Source organism: Ischnura elegans, chromosome 2 (assembly GCF_921293095.1).
Source record: "Ischnura elegans chromosome 2, ioIscEleg1.1, whole genome shotgun sequence".
Taxonomy (NCBI): Eukaryota; Metazoa; Arthropoda; class Insecta; order Odonata; family Coenagrionidae; genus Ischnura; species Ischnura elegans.
This window is the reverse complement of record NC_060247.1, coordinates 122895315-122913185: the sequence shown is the minus strand read 5'-3', so window position 1 is coordinate 122913185 and position 17871 is coordinate 122895315. Positions and strand designations below refer to the sequence as shown.

At 38.9% G+C, this 17871-nt stretch overlaps 1 protein-coding gene across 2 annotated transcripts in view; it reads left to right on the top strand.

Moving 5' to 3' along the window:
* LOC124154553 (cGMP-specific 3',5'-cyclic phosphodiesterase-like) overlaps nt 1–17871 on the top strand; it is a 304329-nt gene that overhangs the window by 245474 nt on the left and 40984 nt on the right. For both annotated transcript variants that reach the window (XM_046528364.1, XM_046528363.1), the window contains exon 7: nt 1702–1950. In XM_046528364.1, coding sequence (XP_046384320.1) covers nt 1702–1950 — 249 coding nt within the window. The remainder of the gene's footprint in view (nt 1–1701; nt 1951–17871) is intronic.

Here is a 17871-nt window from a genome sequence, read left to right as displayed (position 1 = left end):
TGGATGTCAGAGTGTCACGGGCTTAATCCTACATATAATCCATAAAAACAAAAAATTGAGTGGGAAAATTTTGGAGTCATAATTTGAGATGATCCTTGTCAGTAACGACGGACGCGTCGGCGGTTGCGGTTGTCAAAACAAATCCCTCTCTCCTTGTTGTCACGATTCTTTCTGACAGTTTTTCATTAATCACATGCATTGAGTAGCATCGTTGGAAGGTTAATCGTATAGAATTGTCTCTCTGGGAAAACAAGACCAGTGTGGTTACCCGGTAACACCGATCCAGAGACACGGGTGACGATACTGAGAGATTCAATTTATCAGTGATTCAACCTGAAGGTTGGTTTGGTTAGCTGAGGTTAGTGCTTACCCCGGACCAGGATATAGGCGTGCGAGTTCGCTCATTCAGGTTAATGAGGGTCAGTTCCTTTCCCTGAGTCATTTAGTACTTTTTCTCATTTCGAGATGTCCGAAGGCTTCACCTGGGATTCGTAAGTGGGACCCCTCTATCAGCAGCCAATGCTCTACCCACTAGACTACCTTTCTGGTGGTTATCAACTGTAAAATATTTTAAGAGCAAAACATCTAAATGAATGAATATTGAGGTTCTATTGCGGTCGTGGAATTCCCTTGAGTTTACAGGATAATATTTTTTTCGAAAATCATCATTCATAGAGTATAGATATTTATTTTTTTGCGTGACTGAAGGCCATTTGATATCGGGCTCATTTTTAGAGATTTTACCTATATGTATACATGCTCACATATGTTGGTGTTTTGCACTCCTCCGTTTCTTCCTATTCCATGTCAGTTATATGGCGTCAATTTCATTTTTATTCCCCATATCCTTCATGATCTTCCCTAAATTCATCGCACTTTGAGTTCTTCTTGTAGATTTTCCATTGACTTCCCCTAATTTATGTTGTACCCTATAAGTAAGGCGATTAATAATCCTTATTTCGGCTATTCTTCTGTATAACGCCTCGTTTTTCACCTTAACTACCCATATGTTCTTCAATATCGTCCTCTTACACCTGGTCTGTTACGAAATTATTTCACTTGAAGCACTTGCACGGCAGCGGTGACATTACTGCCCTGTGTCTGCTATGAGGCAAAGATCACTTATGAGAGCGCTAAACGTTTGTCTGAAATATCCACACGACGCAGTCTGTGAGAGACCAGAAAAATAAATGAATGAATGAAGTTTACTTAAGCTCTGGGTTTACGAAACTCCCCTAAATCCCAAACATCAATACCCTAAATGTGCCCGTAACCATAACACAAATCCCAACTAAATCTAAAACCTTAAATTCTATGGCTCAATGGATTACTGCAAAAACATTTATTATTTATTCCATTTTTTGAAACAAATTTTATGCGAAATACCCAACAGTTGGGCAGGAAATTATGTCATATAACATCAAAAGCGAACACCACTCACACTTTGGGTGAATTTAACCTTTATTTATAAAACAGTGAGTCGGCCGCCCTAAAACGAGGCGAAAGTATCAAAGAGTGTCTAATTTTTGCAGGCAATAATTGTAGGCCTAATAATTAATTGCATAATTCAAGCCTCATTTGTATTTTGAGGAATAAAGTTATTGTAATGTCAATATGCTTGGGACTCCAGGGGATAAGGGCCATTCTTCAATAAGTCTAATTGTTTGCCATGCGTTTCTAAATTTCTCTCTTCGCTCTCAGGACTCTCGGTTCAATCCCGAGATGGACGAGAGGACCGGCTACATGACCAAGCTGATCCTGTGCATGCCCATCTGCAATCGGGAGGACGAGGTCATCGGAGTGGCGCAGATCATCAACAAGACGGACGGCTCGGACGAGTTCACGCCGAAGGACGAGGAGCTGTTCCGCCGATACCTCACATTCTGCGGCATCGGCATCCAGAACGCGCAGTTGTTCGAGATGTCCGTCTTGGAGTACCGCAGGAACCAGGTGAGAGCCCATCGTTCGGGCGGAAAATCCTGTCCGCGGTCCACCCTGTCCTTTCTGAGAGATCTGGCGGCCCATTCCCAACTTGCTAGATTCCGACCAACGGCGTCGTCCTGCCTATCGAAACTCAAGTCACCACTAGCGGAGCTAGTGTCGGTGACGTAATTTTCCAATATGGCCGACGATAAACAGTGAAGCTGTAAGTTGTTGTAATGGGCTATTCGGGCCTGGGAAGTAGTTTATAGTGTGGTTGTAGGGAAGAAAAGTAAAAAAATGTCTGCCAGAGTGATTATAAAGTTTGAGGGGATGGCTAGGTATTTGGGAGGGAATGTAGGATCGCGATGTGTAATTGAAGGGGTTCTCCACGCAACCACGCGAGCCTCGTGACTAATAACTTAATTAATAGCTTCAGATGGTATTCTAACGCAGCTAATACTATGTTACGATGTAAATAATTATATCTAATACGGCTAAAAATTAAAATATAGAGATAAAAGTCTATGAAAAAGGTTCTAAATCTAAAAAAACTGCTCAACGCCACTGAATCTCGACGTGCTCCTGCTGAATGCTAATAGGGGTATTCCTCAACCAGTACTTCCGTATTCGGCCGCTATATAGCGTCTCTCTTGTCTGTAACCTCGAATACCCACCCGTCCGCCGATGATTAGGCGGCCAAGCAGGCATAGGGAGGCAGGACGGTCCGGAAAGAATGGTCGGCCGGATTTTCAGCGGTGGGAATATACCGCCAGGTCACGTACCGTGACTGATCCTTTACTATTCTTAGAAACAACGTTACAATTTCAGTTACATAGAAGAGCAACCCTCTACCTTTGTCCAAAGCAAAAATTACAGCTTGGTTCTCACAGTAAACATTTATGTTAACAAATTTGGGTAAAACTGTCATCGCGTAGATAGCCGCCATTAAAGCGGCCCACGCTTCCGCCTCAAATATTGACAACTGTTCCGGGAAGCTCCAGATCTCCGTGATGTCCTTGGCAGGGATGGTCCAGGCTACCTGGAATGGTGTAGCATCAGAGAAAGCATCGTATGTTGCCGTATGCGATGAGAATTTACGTGGCGCCAGCCACACGTTCTCGTCTCAAAGGATGTTAGCCCACTTGGTTTGTCGCCTAGCTACATCCTTTATCAAAAAATATGGCAACTTTCTAATATACTCGCTCCAACTTATAAATCCTGCAGCTTTACGAATGTCTTTTTGTCTCAAACGTTTCACAACACTTAATATGTAATGCCAACTCGTTTGTGTTTGCAATGCGAGAAAATTCCCCTCGATCAAAAATCGAACCACGGACCTCTGGCTGTGGGGAATCAAATACATATTATGTGTTATTATCTCTATCGTCTTATGCTTGTGGAAGTTCATTTCATCGTTAATGAAATGAAAAGATTTTTTTATGCCACCCATTTATTTTTAGGCTCGACTAGTTTCGACTCAATGGCGTCATTCTCAGGTACAGAGGTACTAGAGGTGGAAACTGAGTCGAAAGTAGTTGTGCCTAAAAATAAATTGGTTGAATACAACAATGATTTTCACTTCATTAACGGTCGTATATTATAATTTTCATACTTTTCTTTAAAGAGATGGTTCTTTTTATCTTAAGCATGGATCATTCACGCTTTTAAGTCCGGTGAAAGAACACAAAAACAACTAAAAAGTTAATAATTCCGACCCGTTTTTCTATTTATCTATTAAAAGTATTTTGATGTGAGCATTATTTTCATTGACTCATCTGGAATCATTAATGCCATTGCATTTCCTGAATTTTGGTGCTTGTTCACAAAGCAGAAATCAGGTTAATCCTTGCGTCTGCTCGAATTTAAGGTAATCAAATGGAATTTATTTGCCACGGACGTCCTACGGGTTTTTTTTAAAGACATTTGCATTCATTATACATGATTATCTATCGTCAAAATACTCTCTTTAGACATCTCATACGTAGCCATTGAATCCGTTGCATCAACTAACTCCATGATTTTTTTAAATTAATTATTTCTCGCCGTTATAATGAAATATGTATTTATATTACTTAAGAAGTATTACATGAACTAGTTTTGAACTTGAAATACACTAGATAGACCATCATTATTGGAAGAGGACCTTTGTGGCAAATCAATGATTTTTGCATCAGTAAAGTGTTACTACTGTGTTGTAACGAATTTAGGGAAAAAAGGACTTAAAATCTAATTATTTAATTAATAAAGCACAGAAATTCACCGCATGCAAAGATGACGGTATAATTTTGGAACGTCATATAATAAAAAAAATTAAGGTAAAAATTTAAATGCAAATGAAAAATGGAAGCGAAATATTTGTCCTTCTATTCGAATGGGCTAATCAGAAGCAGCTTTTCGCCGCCTTTCCTCAGCTAGCTATACTTCTACTAATTGGAGTTCATTACCACAGGTAATCGAATAAAATGATTTTTTGGGGAACAGTGGCTAATATTGAATTTGTCATCGGCCAATGGCACAATTTTATTGAATTACAGAAAAATTTTGAAACGCTATTGAAGTGGGACCTGTGTGCTTCAATTTTGCCCAAACTCAATCGGGACTCGCACCGAATTGTGCTTAAGGCGCAGAGAAATGTTGGAAATTGACCCTTCAATCAATTAAGAAGACGCATTCAGGCAATATCGGCTTCAATTCAACAGTCGAAAAATCAATTGCACGATTAAAGTTCCCATTCTCGTATTTGTATGGTCGAATCGTCTTTAGAGACAAGCCAATTCAGGTACTTACACCAACTAACCCCTAAATGGTCAAATTATGCCTCTGATAACGATAGTCTGCATTTCGCGCCCGTAATCACCATAAAAGCCATTCGAATATAGAAATTACGCCTGATTGTAAATTTGATAAAGTGCGAGATAAATTGGAGAAATCTAGTTACCGTCGACTCACAAATTCCTCTGTGCGAGCGCTTCTTATTACCATTTACAGTGAAACTGAATTTAATTCGTGCATAAAAAAGAATAAATAGCTCTCTTTATCAATGTATCTTGATTTCGCAGTTTTATTAGCACTCAGAGATTATGAAAGGCTTGCTCTGAAACACCTTTTAAATATTTGCTTACCCTTTTCTTCTAATTATGAGTTGCACGATCACCGCTGGCAGTTTTTATGAAAAAGTTTAAGAAGAAAAGTATTCATATCTCCTTCGATACATATATTATGCTGAAATTAGAATAAAAATTTCGGAATCATCTTAATTATCAACCCAAAATAAAACGTTTAAATGCGCAAGAGGATTGTATATTTAAAACTAAACAAATCCATCATATATTATATTTTTCAAACTTATTTATGCTTGTTACATTTTTCCATCACATCAACTACTTATCAAGTTGACAATTTAAAATGGAAAGAACTTCATGCAAATAATATTAGATCATCATGGATAGCCGCAAATTTATCATAACAAAAACTTGTCGTTCTATCTTTTTGTGAGTAGTTTACTGACGATTTTTGGGGAATGGTCGCGCCATGAATACTAAACTTGATCGGCGTTCGGAGGAATTGTTACACGTTAAGCCTTGTGAATTCCCTTATTCATTTGCTTTTCCGAGACAAAGTAAATCGATTTCTTAAGGATGATGTATTTTTTCGCCAAGATCATTTTTTCTGATCTCAATTTTCCTTCCTGCTTCCATCATTGCTTACCAACTAAAGAAGAGTGATTCTTTCTCAGAGTGAAATGTATCTGTGCCCTTCAGCGTCGCATACTCTCACATAAGAGACTAGCCATGAAGCTCTCCTGGACAGAGGGTTGGATGTAGCTAACACAATGGTCGAGGGAATGCCCATGGCTATTAAATGCCATTCCGCCATAAATATTTTAGGGGCTGGCGGCAACAAACGAAACGAGAGGCATAACAGTTATTAGGTAGTAAAAGGCTGCGTGAATGACTTTTCGTCGCCAAGTGGTTAAAAAAAATATTTTACGCTTTCCTTATCTTGATTTATCACCATAAACTCAGTCGCTGCTTGCCCTTGCCACTTTTAAATAAATATTTCGCTCTTGAGGGTGAAAGTTTTCAAAAATCCGGTAACATCTAAAACGGTGGTTATTTGAAAATTCCAGCAACGAAAATAAACAAATGATTTTAACGCACATGATGACGTACAAAATAATGGGACCAATCAAATAGCACGTACCAGAATTGGAAATGAATTGAAAAATTATATTCATTGACAAGATGTGGAAGACAAGAAGAGACTTAACGTTTTTATTCCCCTTCACTAATTTTCATACTTATCGTGGGTAATGTCGTCTTATATACGGAGAAAATATATGAGTGAGTCACCAATGAAAGCTACCATTTGTATCAAGTACTTCTTTCTTACATCTAACAAAATTGCGAAAACATAGTGTTATTCTCACGAATCTTTGCCACTTGAGAGCGGGAAAAACTTTTATCCTAGATTTTGATGCTGATAGTCTCTCGTTAATTACTCGAAATATGATTTTTTCCTCTTCCTCCGTCACATTGGAGAACGAGAACTATTTTAAATTAAGGAAATTATAGACAGAAAAATCAATAAAGGCTGTATTCGGCAACAGAAGACAACTGAAAATCAAAAATTATTCTAGAAAATTATTAACACCTATTATCGCCCAACACTAAAAATTGAGTAGAATAAGAACACACTACGTGAAGCTTCCAGCTTCACAGTCGAAAATTTTTCTTTTGGCCAGCTTTTTATTTTCGATTTTTTGACCATCTAATAACTAATTATAAGCTACATTTTGCGTTCAGTAAGGTTATCAAGTAAATTTTGTGAAGTAATACTCATACATGGTTAAAATATCTTTGTATTTTGAGTTCCAAATAGCATCCTTTTTCCATCATTTCAACTTAGCGGTACAGCAGCAGTCGAGATGCGATCTGCTTCACTGACAAATGTTTTGAACAAATAAAAAAACTGGTGATTCCACGTCATATATCAGCTTAAAATTAGCAAAATGAAGACTAACATAAAATTATGCAGCAAAATGGAAAATGCTAGGACAAACATTAGGCTAGGAAATAAAAGCTGCAGGGGATGAAAGAGTTTTGTTAGCAAAGAAGCCGAATTACCAACTATGGACGGAGAAAAAAAGAAAAGGTCAGTAGAATAGCACAGGCGAGGAAGGCTTTCTTAAATAGAAAGAAGAATCCACTTACAGCTGAAAATACAAGTATAAAAGTGAGGAAAAAATTCATCAGCTTCATATGGAGCATGTTACCCAACGGAAGTGAGGCTTGGATGCTGAAAGGGCATAGAAGTCAACAGTGGAAGCATTCGAAATGTGGCGCTACCGAAGAACGATGAAGATAAAATGGATCGACTGAGTAAGTTATGAGAAAGTGCTGAGGGAAAAAAGAAGTCTTTTAAAAACCTTGAGGAGAAAACGGGAAGCTTATTCGGGCATATTATGAGACATGACGGCCTGATTAAAGCAATCGTAGAAGGACAGGTCGAAGGGAAGAAGGGCAAGGGACGGCCCCGAATGAGTTACATTGGACAGGTTATTAATAATGTAAAAGAGAAGAAATATGTCACTATGGAAAGGCTAGCGGATAGAAAAGCGAAATGGAGAGCTTCTTCAAAGCAATCTGAGGATTGTTGATTTATGATGATAATGACTATTCCATGTTAGGCTATTAGTTGAGTATCCTCAGTAGAACCCTTGAGCTCGTTCCTCAGAATCGATTCGCTCGTGGCCGGCCCTCCACATAGCGAGTGAATGAGTGGGTGAGGGCACGCTCTGTTATACGAGATCCGGAAGAGGTGAAGCTGGAGGCGTTGGCTTTGGTCGGGAAAGGCAGCGCGTCCGCGGAAGCGAGGCTTATTTTGCTGCGGCGTCGTCGTCTCCCTTGCGTTGATTCAAGAGGCCGTCTCCCCACCGCGGCCCGTTTCGCTTTTGTTTACGCGTGGTCTGAGCAGGTGCGAGCCATTGGCCATCTCGTAAATCAATATGGACGTGAAAGAGTCGTCGGCGGTGCGGAACATTTAAGCGTCCTAAAAATACTTTATGAATTTGGTTCCAAGGCTGAGGGAGGATGCTTAAAAAGGAGCTCAGTTTAACTTTTCAGCCTGCTGCTGGTTTATAAATAGGGCCTGCGCATCCTCGTTTCTCTCTTGTCTCTCGGCAACCTTTCCCCCTCGTTCGCTCATGCGAGGGATCCTTTTCTAGAACTCCGCGAGTGTCATATTTTCCCTTCTAAATTAACACGGAGATTTACCGGCGGTCATTTCCCTATCAGCAAAAACTTTCCTCTCCCTCTCTCTCTCTCTCCCTGTGTTGGGTAAATGATTTTGAGACGAAAGAAATGAATAATAATACATCTCGATAAAAATAGATGCCTCATGTAAGTATATGTTATAGTATTAGCATTCGATATTTACGTCAGTGATGAAGTTTCCAGTTCCAAGTTTTAAACACTGTGATTGTGTTTGTAGTGAATACATCCCGTTTGTAGCTCTTGGTTTTACTTTGGAGATGCATTTTAGCAAATACTTTATAGCTTTAGACGCTCCAGGTGCATAAAAACAAGTTAGAAGAGTTATATTGATCGGAACATTAAATTCATCTGCATGTTTGATTTTTAACTTGGCTGGATTTTAATTGAAACTTTGTTATTTTATCCGTATGTTTCATTAGGCATCGTTGAGGTTGAAAGATATTTTTTTTTACTTTTAAACAAATTGACTCTTGACATCTTAGAACATCACCCATCGTCAGTGTGCGTGTGTTATGCCCTAATTTGATGTCGTTGGCGGAGTAAGTTTTCACTGTTAATAGATTTTGAAGTTTTCTTCATACTGCTATAAGCAATTAAAAGCTAGACTCATCTATGGTCAAATAAATAAATTATAACTTTTTAAATTCCACACAACTTTTTATCTGATAAGTCCCAGCTGGTTTCCACACTTTTGCGTCATTCTCAAATAAAATAAAACTAGTTTCTAGTGGCGATTGCGTTATTTATCTAAGGCTTTTTAAAAGATTTTTTATAATTTTTAAATGGATTTTATTCGTTTCTCTCAATTGAGTTAAGCGATTTATTGGTGTTTTTGTTGCTTACTTCACAACGTGCGGGAGAATAATGTTCGATTGTATGCATATCTTTCGCTCTTTCATGACAAAACTTAACTTTCTTCCCACGGCGATCACGTCAAAATACCAAATATCTAAGGTAGATAGAAGGTAAATGATAGGGCTGTTAAGGAAGAGATTTTGGCCAAAGGTGAGTCTACGGGCTGGGAATGAACATGGTCAAATATTTTCTGGGAGGTGGGGGGACCGAGACTTGGTGGAGAGGGTAATTGTTAAGTGGCATCAGGTCAAACTCCTCAGTAAAATTCAGCTTAGCACCACCTGTAAATATCTACTTTAAAATTGGACACATGGATAAAATGTAATAAATGATTAGCAAAAATTTTTTTTTGTCCCCAGGGGTAACATTTAGAGGCATTTTCTTTTTTATTAATTATTAAAAATAAATTATTCAAATGAACAACATGATTGATTGGTGTATTCGATGTCTACTCACAATGTGCCGAAGGGGATTGATCGATTGTGAGCAGATTTGTTTTCCCCCTTCATGATATATCTTATGGCTGGGATCTGGGTATACTTTCCTCTCCCACTACCTGGCCTTTGTTTACCTTGCTCTCTTACATCGTCCTATCCCGCATCTCGCAAAAAAATCTACAAATTAACCCGCACACGAATCCTCATTCCTTTATCTCTTTGATTGCATCCTTTCCGCTCTGTGATACACCGTTCTTTTCCATTTGCGCTTTCGCCCGTGTTTTTTTTTGCAGAGAAGGGGAAAGACATTCTGTGATATCTGAGGTAAACCTGCGGGCACACCTGCATAACATTAGAATATTTTTTTTTATTTTTAGATGGAAGAAAAATAAGTTAGTAACTGATGAAAATGCCTGAATAATTAGCTAAATCTCTCCGGTCCTTGTCATAACATACTCATTATTCCATAACTCTTGGCTATCCGGGGAAAGAGTTCACAAGTGCACAGTCGTGGCTTCTTTATCTACATGGTACCCCGCAAGCTCCCTCAAAATGCGTGTGGCGGGGGATTTTAGGACAGCAGCCGTTAACAAATAAAAAGGAAGTGCTTTAACGAAGTTCCGCCTTGGATTTATTATACTCATTGTTCGAATTCCCATACCTATCCGTAAGAAAAAATACCTTTCTTAATTTATCGTTTCTGTCGGACTAGTTAGTTGTTAGAGTTTCATCTGTATACGTGTCATAGTTACATTGTTGTTGCCGATTGTCGTTAACAACTTTCATTATACCTATCCGTTTATATAAATACTTTTCTTAATTTATCGTTTCTGTCGGACTAGTTAGTTGTTAGAGTTTCATCTGTATTCGTGTCATAGTTACATTGTTGTTGCCGATTGTAGTTAACAACTTTCATTTGTTTGGATAAATGAATAAAAGTGAGTTTCGTGCGGTGATCAAAGAGTTGATTTGAAATATTTAACGCCGAAAGAAATAAAAGTGGAGCTGTATGAAGTTCACGTTACATCTGCTCTTGTGCTTTGCAACTATTTACAGTCGGGTAAATAAATTTTAACGCGGCCGTACATCTAAAAAAAAAATGAACATCGTTTCGAGCACCCTGTGGAACTCTACCCCCGAAACGATTGACAAAATCCACAATATGGTTTTAAGTGGCAGGAAAATCAAAGTGCGCGATATAGTTGAGGCCGCATGGCATATCGCAACGCACAATCACTTAAGTTTGCACGAAAAATTGGGAGTGAAAAAAATCTCGGCAATATGGCTGCCGCGTTTGCTCTCAGTGGAGAATAAACGAAATCGTGTGGTCAACTCAGAGGCTGTTTTGGCGCCACAATCATGATGATTTTCCACGTCAATAAATAGCTTTTTATGAAATATGGAAATCATCACTGCACCTCAGGGGCAAAAACAGTCGAAAAAATGGAATTCTGAAGATGAACAGGCTCCAAAGTAAGCGAAGATGGTGAAATAAGAGATGAAATGAAAGATGGCGGTCAGGGGGGCTATACTCGAAATGTTAGTCGTGCACGACTTCATTGTCGTGTGCGAGTCACGTGGTACGGAGCCGAGCGCTCTGGCCATTTGGTATGCTCGAGCTCCTTGGAGACGAATGCGACTGTCTCGTGCACGACTCCAGCCGAGCGCGGACAGTCGAGTGGTCGAGACCCCTCGACTTACCCCTCGAGTGCAAGCAGAGTGATTAGTGCTCATCATAATTAATGCATAGTTGCCGCATGTGCTCGCAATTGGAATGCTAGAGGAGGCAAAATTAGATGCTTAGGATTCCACGAGTTTAGAATTCCGTTTTGGAAAAATAAATTTCTTTTAGAACACAAGAAATTCGTGCGTTTATACCGGCTGAACAAATAACTTACAGCGGACTTAATCGACGGCTTATGAGGATTTTGCGGGAATCGCCAAAATTTCGGGCATTGACGTATGAAACGAAAGGAGTGCTCGTAAAACATTGTAGAAGATTGTCTACATGCCATTAGCTTTGCCTTTTATGTGATAATTTTATTCTCCTGCAAGGAATTTAATTGATATAACACTATTTCTGAGTTTTGGTCTACATAATTCCAAAGCATTTAAACGCCTAAGGTTCTTACGGCGCTTCGCTTTTATACTAGAGGACCTCACCAGTCATTCGTTGGACAGGATGAGTACACTGCTATGTACCAATCTACGGCTGGCAGATGCATTACCGATGTGACTCATGCCATAAACGCGCATTTAAGGGTCCGGTTCATGTATTGATTATTGATGGTGGACTATTCTAGGGTTGATTTTAATATATATTTATCTTTATGTATACTTGAGATGCTGAGGCGAAAACACTCAGTGTAATGTTGGTTCCGGTGGGTCACTTTCAACCTACGATTTATGGCATTTCTAAGGCAGAGTTTAGTGATTACATTTAAATGGAGAAATAGTTGATGTTAATTCAATTACAGTAAAGGAAAGAGGGAATTTCATTCAGCGAAGCGAAGGTCTATAAATTAATGCCTTTTAGGAGTATTTTCACGAAATCTTGATGACGATAAAAACCAGTTCAGCACTTTTCGGCCCATGCTGACGATTTTAAATTATAATCAAAGACGCTAGAGACTTTGGAGCGCTCTAGTTGTATGTTCTTTATAGTATAAATGATTGAGCAAATACATGAAACGTAAAACTTACGTAGTGGGAGCAGTAATTAACTTTGCCAATATTACGATATGCGTTCCAATAGTTTTAGGTATTGTACATTATCTATATTCCGTCATTTGTACGAATGTAACGTATTGCTTCGCTTTTAAATTACCTTACAAGAGGCGATAGGTATCTTTGGTTGACTATTGAAGTTTGGTTCCGAAATCAAAATATAATATAATTAAATTTTCAACCAAAGCGAATGGGATGCTAAGTGGGATTGATGCACTAATATTGAAATATGTTCGTGGACATTTTGATCACTTTCTACTTGTCTTCAATACCCTTCGTGAGCAGCAGAGAACGGGATTTATAATGAAAGTAACAAGAGGTCAAGAAAACAGAAAAAAGAAAATCTAATGAAAGTAACTTTCCTACCTTCGTAAATACCCTTGCGAGCATTCGTTCATGGGCACAAAAAGCACCGCTACTATTGAAAATGCATATTGCTACCACATTTCAAAAGAATGCAAATGGCATCACAAAGATCCTCACACTCATTGACGCTGGTACCGGTGCTCACGAATTTCGTTTCAAGCAATGCTGAATTTACTTCACCATACTAACCAAACACCTTACGGGACTTAAAAATAGGTTTATTAATTATAAGACCATTGAGTACGTACCGTGTATTCCAACGGAAGAAAGGGGCCAATAAACAGAATGATTGCCCGAAACAAGGAAAAGTTTAATGAATTATTTGTCATAAAACTACATACATTTCATTTCAACACGGGAAAATCTTCATTCCTTCAGCGGTATATCACAAATTTACACTGATCCAGTATATTTAGTCCGAGTCATATCAACGCTAAGATGTTTGAAGTAACATGCAAATGGTAACAAAATGCAAACATTAACACTTTCATGAACATCGCACAAGAAATTGATATTATAAACCGTAAAGTATGTCACACGAGTTCACAATCACAACACTAGCGATGATTCCTTCTATGACATCCACGTAATTTATGCTTTCGTCAACGAATGTATTTAAAATGGCCCAAAATGTGATTTCAAGCGAAAAAAAGGTTTCCTAATTAAATAATTAGCCTTTTGGAAGTCGTGGACTTACGGCGAACAATGAGGCAAACGATGTAAACAACCGTGGCTGAAATTGAACGTACATTGTTACAATACTAATAAAAATAATTTTGTCACTACTAATCACAAGAGTATAATCATTACAGGCTTAGGTAAACAAGTACGTAGCACACATAATCCTCTTCAAGGCAGTTATACTCTAAAATTCCGATATATTGAGCACCAAAAGTTAGCGATATTCTTCCATCGACGACTGTTGAACCCTTGAATATAATCGCTTATTTACTTAGGCTAGAAAAAATCCGATAGAAAAACAGAAAAATCTCCGAGCACGAACCACATCGCACCAACTGGAGTAAGAAATTGAGTCCGCAATGTAATTAAACATCGTAAATATCTTACAAAACTATGATCAACTCTTTTTAACTTCTTCCCGGGCTGCCGAGTATTCTATGGCGTTTTCGGAGTCTCATTTGTCACATAAATTTGCTGTTGCTATTTAAAATTACCTGTTGTTTACTTCTCGAGCGCTCGTTTCTGCGACGTTGCCACTCACCCTTCATGTCACTCGAGCGACCTATGTCGCACTCGGCCGACTTCGTCTCAAGCATACCGATCTGCGCTCGACTCGGGATACCACTCGACATCACCACTCGCTTCGTTGCCGAGCACTCGGATAAGTCGAGCGGTTTCGAGCATAGACCCCCAGGTCACGGCAACGACATTTTGGGATTCATGCGGAATAATTGGAAATTACATCGATTAATTAGAAAAGAGAAAAGCGATAACAGGAGATTATTGCCTCGTTATTGGACCGGTTGAAGGTAGAAAGTAAGAAAATCGTCCTCATTTGAAAGAGAAAAAAGATAATTCTTCAATTACACAATACACGGTTGTATACAGTTGTATATTAGGTATTAGCCAAAATTACGAATGATAACGAAGAAACGAAATATAAATTGTAGTTGCTTTAAAAATATACATCTAGATTTCTTACTCATTTTCTTTAATGCCAGAGTTGTCCGATACGAAAAAAAGACTGAGAAATCGGTGTTTAAAGCCTTTCCAGACAGTGTGAAAAATAAGCACGCGATAGCTAAGCAATAATTTTGCCTTGTACCTTCTATGCAATGCCTTTATTTCCTATAGTTATTTTATTTCGTTTGTTGGCAAAAAACAATATTTAATTGCCCTTGGGGTCAAAATTGGTTCATTGGAGGAAGAAAACCAAGAAAGAAAAATATTTTGGAAATTTGTTGAACTTTAGTTTTTAACCGAGAATTCCTCACCTGAAAGTTGAGAAATTCTGATTTATTATCAAAAATTTCTAAAATGATCGATAATGTGCCATTCTTTTCCATGCTTGGCTCGAAATTTTTTTTAACAAACCTCATATTCTGAATCAGCCGACTAAAATCCATGCACTGAGGATAAATTCAAAACCACCACTAAAATTACAAAAAAAACGACATTTTTGCTGGACTACCATAAATTACTTCAAGCAAGCATATATAGGTAGGCATTAGATTAACTAAACGGCTGCTTAATCTTAAAATGAATACTCGGTTTGAAAGGTATTTTGGCCTTACGATGTGAATTACATTACCACGAACGGTTGGAATTAATTCCGAGAATTCCTGAAAACTCATTAGTCGAGTGGAGAATTACTCACACGAAGCATTTATGTGGGTAAGAAATCAAGGAACCTTTCGCTCGAGATTGGCACCATCGGCGTTATCAGGGATTCTGGTATTGATTATATCCCCACGTGAAGGGATTTTGTCCCCGTAATTTCTGAGCGACAGAAGTTATATATGTACTCGACAGCGACGTGGGGAAACCAATATCGTAATTATTTCCCAATTAAATCCAAACTATTCCACACCATGCGCAAAGTCTCCTCATTCTGAGTAGGGGTTTATTTTTCATGGAATCATGGTGAAGCAAGGTAGTGAACTTCTACTCATCCGCAAGGTTATGAGGACGTATTCCTACTGATCTGTGCATTCTATTCGGGTTTTCACCGCGTCCGTTGTGTTTTGGCGACGACAGTTTCGCTGACATTGCAGTTAGCGTCTTCACCCTTCATCCTGAAGACGCTGTCTGCAATGTCAGCGAAGCTATTGTCGCCAAAACACAACGGACGCGGTGAAAACCCGAATAGAATGCACAGATCATCTAATCAACGCCGCGAAAATCTTCGAACCTACGTATTCCTACTGCTCCACTGGTCCTTTTTCGGCGACGTGGTATCCTAAACTAGCTAATTATATAGTCCCGAAGGGAAGAAGATCAAGAGGAAGACCGAAGAAATGATCAATGGATAACATAATGGAAGATTTAGTGAAGAGTTCTCGGGATCGCCACCGGGTCAGGAACTCCATAACTGCCAACGTTTCGATGTCCGACTCGGTCATCGTCCTCAGGTCTGTGAGTTGTTATATTTAAAAACAATCACCGAGGTATCTGATGATTTGTTCCTTAGTTGTCCGTCAGTCTCTACAACGTACACTAGGTCTGATCCTAATATGTTTATTTCCCTGGGCATCGCACTCACAGCCCTGATGACGATGACCGAGTCGGACATCGAAACGTCGGCCGTTATGGAGTACATGACCCGGTGGCGAACCCGACAGGGGCGCAGCCAGGAATCAAGGCTGGGGGGTTTAGGTGCAACTAATACTGGGGTGTGTGGGGGTATGGAATACCCACCAGGATAAGCAGTAGGTGTGAGATTAATAAATTGCGGAATTTTAAGATAAACGGTTCAAAATGGTGAGTTTTACGGCTTTCTGAGGGATATTTTATTAATTCTTACACTAGTCTATTAGTAATATCAATCCAACTAAGTAAAATGGATTTAACTTACAAATTTCTCTGGGCTCTGGGGGGGGGGGTTTAACCCCCCTCTCGCTGTACCACTGGATCCCGAGAACTCTTCACTAAGTCCATTCGCTGGGAAAGCACGAAATCTTTCTTCATAATGGAAGATCTGCAGCAAATGGAAGTCCGGGATGATTTGAGGGAAGTGAATGGCGGGAAGAGGATAAGGGTGGAGAGCATTGGTTTGGACGTCGCGCTGTCCACTGGGATTGATCGCGTCAAGTAATTAATTCTTCACGCCCAAGAAATAATTGCGAGGAGACCCTTCGCATAGAATATAAAGTAATTAAGATTAAAACCGACATAATCAATCACCATAGTCGTCATCATCTACAGCTCTACACTTCGATGTGGGAATTGACTTCCTCTATTCTCTGCCGAAATTTAAACCTTCTTGTTGCTTTCTCCCTCCATCTTGTAACTCCCACTGCCTGAAAAATCTTCCTCAACACCCTGTAGCCATCTCTCCCGTCGTCTACTTCTTTTTCTGACTCATTCCACCTTGCGATTAAGAATTAGCTTGGGCATTCTGTCCTTTTCCATCCTTTCTACATTGACCAACATGACAACTGAGGTGACATGGCAAATATAACGATTTTCTTCCCTAATATTATTTTTTTATCTCCATGTTCATTCTAATCTCCTTGTCTTATTTGGCTCTAGATTTTACTAATGATCCTTCTTCCAAATTTTCTTAGTGTTTTTTTCATCCTGAATTGATTACACCCATATCTCAGCTCCGTAAGTTATAACTGGCTAAAGAGGATATAATATTAATCCTTGCATCAATACAAACTTCCGTATACTGCTTCTCCCGTTGCGTGTAAAATTTCTGAGTTATTTTGAAAGTCACTCAGTTCTCCATCTTATCACCTCGTAATCAATGCCGAATTATCCAACGATGCAGATTCCCTCGATAGTAGCTGGAAAGATTGATTAAGTTTGGGGCTCGAAGGTTTTGTGAAATTAGATTTATTTTGGCAACTTTTCTCCAGTCTTTGCAAGAAGTTGCGGAGGAATTTTAACAGGCTGAACATTCATAGTAGTGTAGTTAGTAGTGACTTCCAACTGAATGATAGCAACAGCCCGCTTCCAATAGTGACTTTCAGAAGTCATTTATATATTTGCTTGAAGTCGATCGCTGAAGATAAATTGCGTAAAATATTGTTAATTAAAAGCCAGTTTAAAAAGCTTGAGACTGAAAGCAAGCCTGCCGGTTGCTAGTTACGCGCTACCGTTTGACGCCGAGGCAACTCAACTGTTCTTGGTACTTTTATGTTTATGTTGCCATTGAATCACTGCAAAAGGTGCACCATTAGTTTTAACATGATGAAATACGAAAGACAATTCGATGCAAGTTAGTTTCGCGAAATTTGATCAGCTTTGAGGCCACGTATTTTTTTAAAGTAACCTACGAAAAACTGTTTATGTAATATATGCACGAATGAATTGACAAAAACTATGCTAAGTTCCAAATTCCACTAAATAAAACATATTTGATGTTTTGTCCAGCCTTTTATTTTCGAATTAAGTCCACTGTGTGACGCCCTAGTTCATCTATTCATTTTGCGAAATAAATAATAACTTTTTCGTCAAAATGTAGGTACTTAAACTTAACGGAATTTAAAGAAATGATGTGGGCCTGAAAAATTTTAATTTGGTTGTGTTTAATTGATTTTTTTGGAGTTGCCGGTTAATATATTCGGAACTCTTAAAAAATAGGGTCCTCTTTCGTTAAA